Consider the following 11,001-nt stretch of genomic DNA (forward strand, 5'->3'; position numbering starts at 1 on the left):
CCGTGGTGAAAGTTGACCTGGTGTTTATGAAAGCGTATTGCACGCTGCTTTTCAGCTAGAACTGTGGGGTTTAAATTAGTGATCCTCATAAAAAGCCTGATGTGAAGGTGTGTGGAGCACTGGCTTTCAGAGCACACATGTGTGTGCTATTAAGGTCCCGGGAAGGGAGCAATTACAGGACCTTTGTCATTCATCTCAGATGCTGTGTTAGAATGTTTTTAATAGGAACTTCTCTTGCTTTCTTTCCGACTTTCATAGAGGCAAGAAATAAGACCCCCGAGGGGAAAAACACTCTACCCTAACGCCTTGAATACTTGAACTCTGAAGTCAGTAAAGCATGACTCTATCTCTCAATATTGGAGCTTTAGCCATGGTGTTATCCTTGGCTTCAGCAACTTCCAGCAAACGGGGGACAAACCAGTATCTTTAAACATCAGATGACTGCAGACTGATGCATAAAGAGAAAACCCCATCTTGCCTGCAGCTTAGTTATGACAGTCATCTAGAACTGGATCTCCCTCTGACAGAGCAGCCCTCTCCACCTGGAGTGTGCTGAGGATTGGCTGGAGGGATGCTGTGACCTGCTTCTGCTGGGAAAAGTCTCTTACAAAAAAAATATATTTACATCTATCTCTTGGAGGTTAGAAAAGTGACATTTCTGAAGGTGTCCTGGGGTCTGAAATCTATCCCAGCCTTCCAGGAGCCCCCAGCAATGATCCATTATCCCATTCAGTCCTGAACCTGTGTCTGTGCTGGTAAATCTGTACCTTTTCTGCGCCCATTAAGCCTCAACAGAGGGATTGTTTGGACTCACTGCTGTGCCCACAACAACAGCCCTGCCCTGGCTTAAGTCATTCTCATTCCTCCCTCTTTCTCTGGCTATCTTTTGTAGACCAGGAGCTGATGAAGGCCCTGACAGGCCTTAGCACTTCTTGTAAATTCGTTCTGTTTTAATACCTAATATTCTCCTGAGGCATCTGCTTTCAAAGCAATTAGACATCTGTCAGCTCCTTTGCTAGATTTCAAGTTTTCATATCAGGATCCTAAGGTGGAAATAGCATTCCAGTTGAAAAATCATAGCTTGCTCCTAAGGTTAGGGTTTTTCAGTGAGTAAATCTTCTTTAAGCTGTTGAATGCAGCTGCTGCCTTGACAATTTGTGAGTTTATTTCCTTCTGGATATCCCCACTGGCTTGCATGTTACTGCCAAAGAATGTGAATGCAGGCATTTTTGTCTTGCTTTTGCCTTCCTAAGCAGTGTTTGAACTGGGAGTTACAGGGGCTCTCATTAGCTTCACTTTTTGTAGCTGTTCATTAACCACCTCAATTTTACAGTGCTGAGCAACCCTTTGATCTTTGCATGGGGGTGGATTTCCAGTTTACAGTGCTTGTGTTGTCAGTTTAGGGCATTATGGTTAAATTTGTGCATTTTGCACATGCATTTTAGTGATGGTGACACCACTGGCAGTGCCTGGTGGAAGGGAAAATCCACTTCTTCGTTTGGCACCAGCATCTCTGCTCACCCCTTGTCCCAGCCCCAGCTTCCCAGAGGAGGCACATTGCTGGTGGGTCTTCTCTGGTGAATCCAGCCCTGCAAATTGTTCTGTGGATATTGTTCCTTGCTCCACAAACATCTGGGAACAGAGAGTCCATGGCAGGCCATTTAGCTGTCCAGAGAAGGAGAGAAGGTATTTATGGGAATTTGCTGTGCAGTTGGAGTTTGATTTTTATGCCTCTTTTAATGATGTCCTCTTCTCATAGTGCAGCATGAGTAACAATTCCCCCTTTGTATGTGTTTTGTATCTATTCCTATTTCCTATTGAAATTCCTAGGAAAGAGACTATCCAAGTACTGAGTTGAAAATTTCGTCTTAAAATAAGCCAGATGTCCAACCTTCCTTTAGCTGCCAAGCCCTAAAGAGTTCAAGAAAGATGTTAAAATCTGTCTTGCTGGCTGTGAAAAACTAATTGCATAGCATAGGTGATGATCCCAGTCTCCCAGGAGAAGGAATAAAACTGCTTCGGGCAAAAGCTCTGCTGTTATTTGTCTGAGGATTGGAGTTGGCAGTGTTTGTGCAAAAACATTTCGCTGCTTGCCCTCCTTGCTGGTTAACAAATGCAGAGACAGGAACACAGATAAAGGTAGGTGAGTGTTTCTGTGTTGGTACCTGAAAACCTAATTCACCTTATGAGAAAAATGCTGGTTTGGTCCTTTTTTCCCTTCTTTCTCCCCATGTCCCCCTGTTAAGAGCACAGGGAGTGCTTAAAAGCCAGAGACAGAGGTTTCAGGCTCACTGTTACAATCATGTGAAGGAAGGCCATGGCCTGGGTTATTTAATGCCTGTGTGATAACAGCGATTCTGTTTGCAAAATGGATGTACAATTCCCCTCCCAAAGCAAAGAGTTTGGGGAGGATTAAGTTTAGTAAAGCACTGTGAAGAATAAAAGTGCCACTGAAATCCTGAGGATTAAAGGTTGCATTTGACTGGTGAAGTGGAAGGGCCTAATAGTTGCATTTATCAGGATGAAAATAGTTCACTTTGAATCCAGTGGTCATGCCTGAGTGACTTCCAGGCTGGTGGAAGTCACTGAGGGCGCTCAGTGCTGAGAAAGAGCTGAGGGACACACAAAACTAATGTAGTGCCCAGCTCTCACTGCATAAATTCAGATAGTGAAGGGGATTTAAATCAGAGACTTTATTTCCTGATTTTTTGAATAGCTCACTATAGGGCAGGGGAAGGGTTCATTCAGCATAATCTTAAATACTATAATCATTGCTGAGGTATTATTTGACAGTGGTCGATTTTTTATGTAACTTCAACACCTGAAAAATCTAAGTGTAAAAATAGCTGTTATAAACTGGTGTGTTGAACCTAAATTGAAATAAGAAGATTGTAAAGGAAAAAAACCCCAAACTGCAAGGGTTTCTTGTGATACTTCCAGCAAAATGACCACAGCTTCGCTATACTCATCTCCCTTGGATGCAGAGGTGGAAGCCTGTGTGCATCCACATGTTCTGCCCTTGGGTCTGGGTCTCACAAGCATCCCCACTGCACACACAGGATTTGTACCTGGACTTCAGTCCAGCCTCAGTGATGCCCATCTTCTGAACCTCTCCAGTGTTTGGCATCTCTCTTTTGAGAATTACCTCTCTGAGGTGATGGTGGTTGTCAGGGAGAAAGCTCCAATGCCCTGACTTTGGTGAGAAACAGCAGAGGACAGAAAACATGACCTTTTTTTACATGATTCTGTTGATACCTCCTGGGCTTTCCCTCACCTCCTCCTCTCCCCCATCGTTTGCTTGTGTGTGGCTTTAGCACAAACAGGAATCTTACCCAAGTCTTGCAAGCCATTGTTTCTTTATGTTAAATACAAGGTTCTTTTATTGACTCCAGCTGCTGCACCTCCCTGTGCTCACTGTGTTTGCTTTATTAAAATTGAACAGCGTGCAAGTAGGACATTGTAAATCACAAGTGACTGGGCCAGAGGAAGAGGGAGGGACTCTGACTGTATGACAACAAAGAGAGCATGTGAACAGGCTGGGCCTCCTGGCTAATAGCAGCCAAAACTCATGAGTACTATTTGCAATTGCTCCCAGGAGGACAGGCAAATGCCAGACAGTTAGCAGGGATAGATGGGAGTGAATACTGGAATACCTGATGTGTTCTCTCCAGGACAGAGCTCAGAGGTCTGGGCACGCAGGAGCTGCCAGCCTCTGCTGTAATCCTGGGATTTATCTGATGTCAGTACCTGGCTGTGGTCATCCTGTCTGTGGAGGAAGCCTTGTTAGACCATCCAAGTCTTGGAGAAGGCTTTTGAACCAAGAACCACCAGGTCCCTCACAGAGAAGGAGGTGGAAGCTGCTGGTCCATAATTAAGCATTACACATTTTTCAGCTTTGCCTCTTCATGACTGGTGGGGGGAATTACATTTTTGCCTTCTTGAACCCCATGGGCATCCACAGAGGACAGTCAGAGTAGGTGAACAGAGGGAAGAAAGACAACAGGTTCCTTCCCTGTGCCAGGTGAGTTCCTCTGCTCACAGCACTCCCTGAAGGTGCGAAACCATCATGGACAGCACAGCAGCCGCACGGAGATGACCCTGGCTGCCACAGTGACCCAGCTGCGAGCCCTCAGCAGCGCAGTGGCTGCACCCTGTGCTCTGGCAGTGACTTCTGCTGTGCTCTGGCATGGGAGCTCTGTGCTCAGTGTGCTCTCTCCTGCAGTGCTCCTCGACGTGCGGCAAGGGGCTGCAGTCGCGCGTGGTGCAGTGCATGCACAAAGTGACCGGGCGCCACGGCAGCGAGTGCCCGGCGCTGGCCAAGCCCGCGGCCTACAGGCAGTGCCACCAGGAGGTCTGCAACGACAGGATCAACGTCAACACCATCACCTCGCCCAGGCTCGGTGAGTCAGGGGCCTGGGGGGAAGGTGCCAGCTGCCCAGGGGGCTGCAGTGATTGTCCGGGCCAGAAATCGGGAGAGGCTCGGCCAGACTCCAGCCTGAAGGTCTGGAGAGGGTAGGTCCTGTCTGAGCCCGGCTGTGCTCAGGCTGTGCCCAGGTGGAGTGCTTGGCACGGCAGGGGATGGAGCTGAGAGAGCAGCAGGAGCACACAAATGGTGGGTGATTGATCGGATTGACTGATTGATTCATTGATTCATTGATCAGTCACAGGTGAGGGAGCTGGCAGGTGCATCTTTCTCCATCACAAACCCTTCCACATGCTGCCTGTGCTGCAGGGAGTGTGAAGTAGGATCATTTATTCATTGTGTCCCAAGGAAATACATGACCCTGACAGGTGGTTCGATGGATTGATTTGCCCAGAGGGGCAAGAGAGCATCCAGCCTCTTCCTGACCCTGTGGTTTTCTGTCACTGTCCTCATCCTCACCCTCCCTGCATTCCTTGTGTCCCTGGCTGGGATGGGAATATGGTGATAACCATCTGTCTCCAAAAACACCTAACACTGTACTTAAGACATGCCACTAGTTAAGAATGCCTCTATTAATACAAATTTGTGGGGATCTCATGATTTTCCACATTGGTTTATAAGGGGATAAAATATAAATATACTAAATATATATTTTTCTGAACTTCAGCCCTGTGTGTTCCACCACAGCTCCAAGAACCAAGTTGGTTTTGTTACATTTCACACATCATCACCAGTAAGATGAAGCTAAATTAAGGCATCAGCTACACTGACCCAGCCTCATGGGTGCCTCCTGTCCCCTTTTGGTAGAAGGGGCTGGGTTGTAAACAAGAAGAGGTTACCAGAAAGAGCAGCCTCCTCTGTCACATCTGAGCTCAAAGCTGATCTTACAGGCTAAGAAACCTCTAACACGCATGAAAACACAGAGCTGCTAAATAATAGAGAACCATTTTCTAATGGTGCTGTCCAGTATTAAATAACACTTAAACTTGGACTGGACTTGAAGCTTCTGAACTGAAATTTGTTCCCCAAAGGTTTACCAGATGTTTTAAGAGAAAATGGGGACTTTCAGTCTTGCAAATGCACTCATGCTGAGGGGTTTCTATCCTCTTTTGGTATGAGAATACTTCCCAGATATTTAAGCATTAAGAGCATAGTGTAAGGAAAACATTTCATTTGAGAAGTAAGCCCTTGATACACTGATGAGACAAAAAAATCCATCCTAATTCACATTTTAGGACAAAGCAATAAAATGCTCATGTGTTTAGAAGACTGAGGAGGCTCAAGTCCCTGCTGAAAATAATCTGCAAGCAATTTGGGATGCTTTTGTTTCTAAACCAGGCTTGGAATCACCAGGGCCAGAAACAATGATATTTGATATTAGTGGAAAGACATATCATTGAGTGTTTTGCTCTTTTTGCTTATAAACAATTCTAATTGGATTATCTTTAAACAGAATTTTCTGTTTTCTGCAATGGAAGCAAAAAAAGAAAATAAGAAAAAAATTCCAGTAGTCTACAAACCCCATGCTGCCTTGTCCCTACTTCAGAATGGTTTCTTGTCTTGGATAACATTTCCAAAAATATCTAAGTGTGGAGTTCACCTCACCTGGCTTTTGTGTCCAGTGTTTCTCATTGATGACACATTCAGAGGGATTTATCCTGTCCCTTCTTTCCTGTCTTCCTTCACAAACTATGAGGGACCTTGGACATCTGAAATATTAGTCCTGGCCTTGTTTGTGGCTTAGTGTCTGTTATGTGAACTCCCATCTCAGATTCATAAGGTCTGTCTCGGGTGTTCTTGCCAGGTGTGTGATTTATTCATCTCCATCCCATTGACTGCAGCGTGGAGTTCATGGCCTTAAATCTGGGCTGCATCTTTGGATGTTTTGTTCATCCAGGCCTGTTTGCCTCTGAGACAAAACAGGTGCAACAGGAGGAGCTTTGCACTCCCCATTCAAGTCCAGGGAAGGAAGGAAGCACTTCCAAGAGCCCAGTATTTTGGCAGAGAGAACCTCACCTGCTCTCTAGTGCCGGCGGCGAGCGTGGCCCTCCCTCCCCTCGGGTGCAGGGCTTTTGGTCACACCTGCAGTTCTGTTCCCTGGCTAATCTGGCAGTTTCTCCTTTCTTGTCTCCTCCCAAGCTGCCCTCACCTACAAGTGCACGGGGGACCAGTGGACAGTGTACTGCAGGGTGATCCGTGAGAAGAACCTGTGCCAGGACATGCGGTGGTACCAGCGCTGCTGCCAGACGTGCAGAGACTTTTATGCAAACAAGATGCAGCAGAAGAGTTAATGAACCTGTGCCACTCCTTAGAGTCTTCCAGCTGTTTGTATGTAAATCACAGACTAGTAGGTCTGAGTACTGGAACTTCATCAGTTGCTACAGCGTGGTGGATCCCAAAGCACACCTAATGAGACTTGAAACTAATCCTACAGACTGGATACCAAAGTCATCTGCTCATCCACCTTAAAAAAACACACAGAAAGGGTCATCTCAAGGAGCCAATCATTTCTGAATATTTTGACATCCTTACATTTTTTGTTAAGGCTTTCTTAATATATTAAATCACCAGCCACTGGATGGCTTGCTACCATTAAAGAAAAGGACAAGAGTTGCAAAGTGATTACATTGGATGAGGTTATGGGTACCTCCATGGAGGAAGGCCTCTGGCAAAATAATTCAGCAAAGGTAGAGACATTACTTAATCTTTTAATCTTGGCTTTTATCTGTTGTTTTCAATTCCCAGTTATCCCACTGCAGAGTGGGCTTGGAGGGACATGCATAAATGAAAGGTTTAGTTTAAAGAGAGGATTTTCTGTAAAAGCTTGTGAAAACTGATAGCAGAGGATGGACATCTCTAAATTTCCTACAGAAAACTCAGTATAATTAAATACAACATTCCAAGTCATATTTTTATAGCCACTAATAGAGGATGCTTTTCCTTCTAATTTTAAAAAACAATCCTCTCTATCTTTCCCCAGAATAGAGTTTCTTTTACGAAACCTAATTTTTCTCTGAGCTTAATGAAATGGAAGCTTATTAACAGCCGTAGATAGTTACTTTTAAACAAGAACCATTTACATGAGATGGGAGAAGCCAGAAATCATTTCATCCAGTAGAGCTCACTGAGGGATTGCTTGGCCTAAGCTCTCTCCAGTTTTTAGAAGTCAATCAGATAATGAGACTGTTGGTTGTTGTAAGAGGACTGTGAAACTGGATAGGGTTGGAACAGAAACTGAATTTGGAACAATCTTTATGAAAAGGATGTAGTGGGGAGCAGAACAGGTGTTTTCTGTCTCTGGGCTCTTTTACACAGCTGAGGTTATGTAGCTTTTGGAGTAACCAGAAGTAGCCAGGGATGCAAGACATTGAAAGTGTAACCTGGAGCTTGTGGGAAGCCAAGGGCTCAGACTTCCATTGCTGAATTTGAATGCTCCCTGTGTCACTTCTGTGGTGCTGTCAGGTTTGGTGCTGTCAGAGCACTTGCAGGTGCTGCACACACAATACTCTCTGCCATGTCTCTGCACTTTAAACCAGACTCCTCTCTGTGATGTGAGACTTGAAACAGGAGCTCTGCCCAGAGCAGGGCTTGTCCCCTCCCTTGTCACACACATCAGTGTCTCCCAACACATCTTGCTCCAACAAGCCTCATTCTCTTGCCAGGGCCCAAGGCCATGGTTGAGTTTCAGCCCCCTCCTCGCGACAGGAACAGAGCCCTCTGGATAACTGCAGCTTTGTGCTCGCTCTAGAGCTGCGTGGGGCTGTTTGACTCCTTGGAGCTGAGCACAGAACCAAGCCCAGCTGCTCCTCCAGCCCCCGGGCTGGGCTGGCTTGCAGCTCTCACCTGGCCCCAGGTTGTCTTTGTTGCTGTTGTCTCTTTTTGTCAATGCAAGGAAGGATAAAGACTCTTAGTACCTAACATGTCTTTAAAGCAATTTTTGCTTAGTACCATTCTTTCCATATCCAGGACCTCACTGTAATAACATATTAGCATTTTATTAAGGGCTGATTTTTTCAAGCACAGGGAGATAATGTTCATCAACAGACTAACCCTGTGTGAGCTTCACATTTACATCTGTGCTTGTGAGTGTGCAAATGAATGTGTGTGCATCAGGGCTGGCCTGATGCACAAGGGCACATTTGCATACCTTTTTTCCTCAAGTGCCTGTCTCAAACAGATCTGCTTTCCAATGCCTCAGATGATTTTCTCTATCAGGGAAATGATTCCAGCTTGGTTTTTGTTATACTGGATTTTTTTTGGCAATTTATAATCAGGATCAGACCTCCTTTTTTCTTTTATTCCCAACCTGTTGCCCAGCACAGAGGTTGTGTAAGTACTTAACAAATATTCAAGGGAAAACTGCTGGCAGGGGTGTCAGGGAAGATTTAGAAAATACTCAATTAGGCAAATGAGAACGTTCCAAGAGATCAGACAGAGCCCAGAGGACCTGGTTTATGTGGTTTATTCACAGTGGTGTTTCCCCCTCAGCCTGCAGTGACACTGGGACTGTCCTTGCTGCCCCCACAGCCACCCCTGTGTCCCCTGACACCCCTCACTCCGTTTGGAATTGGCTTGTTTTCTTCTCATGGGCAACGTTTTTTTCTGTTACCTTGGCAGAATTGTGTGAACTATCACTGCTGGGAATCAAAGGTGCTTCTCCACAGCAGGAACGTTTTCCTTCTGGTGCTGATCTGTGACCCTCTCTAGGCAAAAGGTAGGACATAGGAGAGGAAGGATTTTAGGTTTTGTGTTTTTCAGTAACGATTCACTACTGGCCACTGGCCAGAACAGGGTGCTGGGCTGGTTAGACCTCTGGCCTCACCCAGCCTGCTGCATCCTGGACCCAAAGGACACTTAGGTCCAAGTTCTGGGTCCTACCTAAGGAAACAGGAATTTACAAAGATTTTTTTTCAACTGTATGAGCACTCAGAAAAAAACACCTCACTTGCTCTCACAGATTAGCATGCATCAGCCTTGTATTTTTTATAATCAAACCTCCCCAACATTTTTAAGAACTGATGGCACAACGCAGCTCAATTTTATTCAATTCTCTTACTTCACATGGTGACAACCATCCCATCACATAACAGCCAGAAAAATAATAAAAAAAAAAAAAATCTAATTCTGTCCAATATTCCTGCACTTCTGGTTTTTATCACTTTATAGGAGCTTTACAATGAAGTCACAGCTATGCTCTGCCCTCAGTTCCCACATTCTGGTGAAAAGAAAAGCTGTTTGTTTCAGTGTATCTACAACAATACTTTTCTTAGTTGTTCATAAGAGATTGATGCTCTTTTGATTACAGTGGTGGTATTTCCATATTGTAAACAATACTCTGTACTGTTACTAAAGTACTGTACATTTCTAGTTGCACAATTGTGTTATTGAGTGTAGATTCTCACTATCTCATGTATGGTGCTATTTTTTGTTGGTGGAAAAGAATCTTAGCAGTCAATTATTGCTTGATATTTTATTATAATACAGGGATATATTCTCCATGGCAATAATATCATTTAAGTTTTCTCATTACAGAGTGAAATGTATATATTTTTCCATTAGCTAATTTGCATATGTACTGTATCCATGGTAATTTTCTTCTTGGTGCTGGTTATAAATAGAAAAAGATAAAAAACAGTCAAACTGAATGGAACCAGTTGTAAATTAAAGCAAAAAAAAATCATTCCATTTTGAACAAATTGAATATGTTGAATAATAAATTTTATTTTTTCCATAACAACTTTAAGGTTTCTGAACTTGAAACAAAAATATAAAGCAAACCCAAAGCATGAAAATTAAGAGAAAGGAATGAAGCTGTAAGTGGTACATTATGCATCTGTGTAATACTGGACTGAGACTGGGATTTGGTTAAATCCAAGCCAACTGTTTAATTGCTGTGGTCGGTGTAAAGGGTCATTTGGCAGCAAAATTCTGGCACCTCAGAGTTCTCAGTGTGCTAACAAACCAAGAAATGATGGGTCTTGCCCTAGTCAGGTTGCAAAGTAAAGCACAGGGATGTTAACACCTTGCCAGGTCTGTGGTCAGTGACACAACAGTAGAAAATTGCTGTCTGGGAAGAGCATGCCAGGCTGTGTTTGGGATATCTCTGTGTGTGCCTGGGCAGGCTGTGGGGAGGGGGAGCTTCTCCCTGGGGAGAGGGACGTTCTGAGAGTGCTTTTGGGGAAGGTTCTTGCTGTGCCTGAGCTGGGAGGGAGCAGCAGCTCCACAGGCACCCCCTGACAATGAACAGTGCTGAGCATGTGGAAATTTATATTGGAGCAAAACGATCCCATCCATTGGGAAGGTATCTGCATAACCTAGCTGCACTCTCCCCTGGTGTGAAATAAACAGAATTACTTCAGTGCCACGTGTTTTGGATGTCTTTGTTGTAGGCATTAGACAGAATCTTTTGTACTGTTAGCTCCCCCCCAGCACAATGAAGGTTGTATTTGCAGTCAGGTACTCTCCAAGCCTGTCTTACAAAGATGCCATCATCTGTGTCCCACTCCAGCTGAATTCTTGCTAAAAGGGCACTTGGAGGTGGGAGGAGCATCTTTCTAAAGCAGCCTTAAAAACCCAAG

At 44.7% G+C, this 11,001-nt stretch overlaps 1 protein-coding gene across 3 annotated transcripts in view; it reads left to right on the forward strand.

The window, feature by feature from the left end:
• The window catches only part of ADAMTS17 (ADAM metallopeptidase with thrombospondin type 1 motif 17), a 158,309-nt gene extending 147,527 nt beyond the window's left edge, over positions 1 to 10,782 (forward strand). Inside the window, exons 23-25 of one of the 3 annotated variants that reach the window (XM_068203621.1) lie at positions 4,223 to 4,400; positions 6,563 to 7,110; positions 9,041 to 10,782. In XM_068203621.1, coding sequence (XP_068059722.1) covers positions 4,223 to 4,400; positions 6,563 to 6,714 — 330 coding nt within the window. In that variant the 3' untranslated portion in view covers positions 6,715 to 7,110; positions 9,041 to 10,782. Of the gene's footprint in view, positions 1 to 4,222; positions 4,401 to 6,562; positions 7,111 to 9,040 lie in introns of those variants that run through there. The other 2 variants (XM_068203623.1, XM_068203624.1) reach the window with 2 other exon arrangements.
• Positions 10,783 to 11,001: the final 219 nt, after the last annotated feature.

This window comes from Anomalospiza imberbis, chromosome 13, assembly GCF_031753505.1.
Source record: "Anomalospiza imberbis isolate Cuckoo-Finch-1a 21T00152 chromosome 13, ASM3175350v1, whole genome shotgun sequence".
In the NCBI taxonomy this organism is placed as follows: Eukaryota; Metazoa; Chordata; class Aves; order Passeriformes; family Viduidae; genus Anomalospiza; species Anomalospiza imberbis.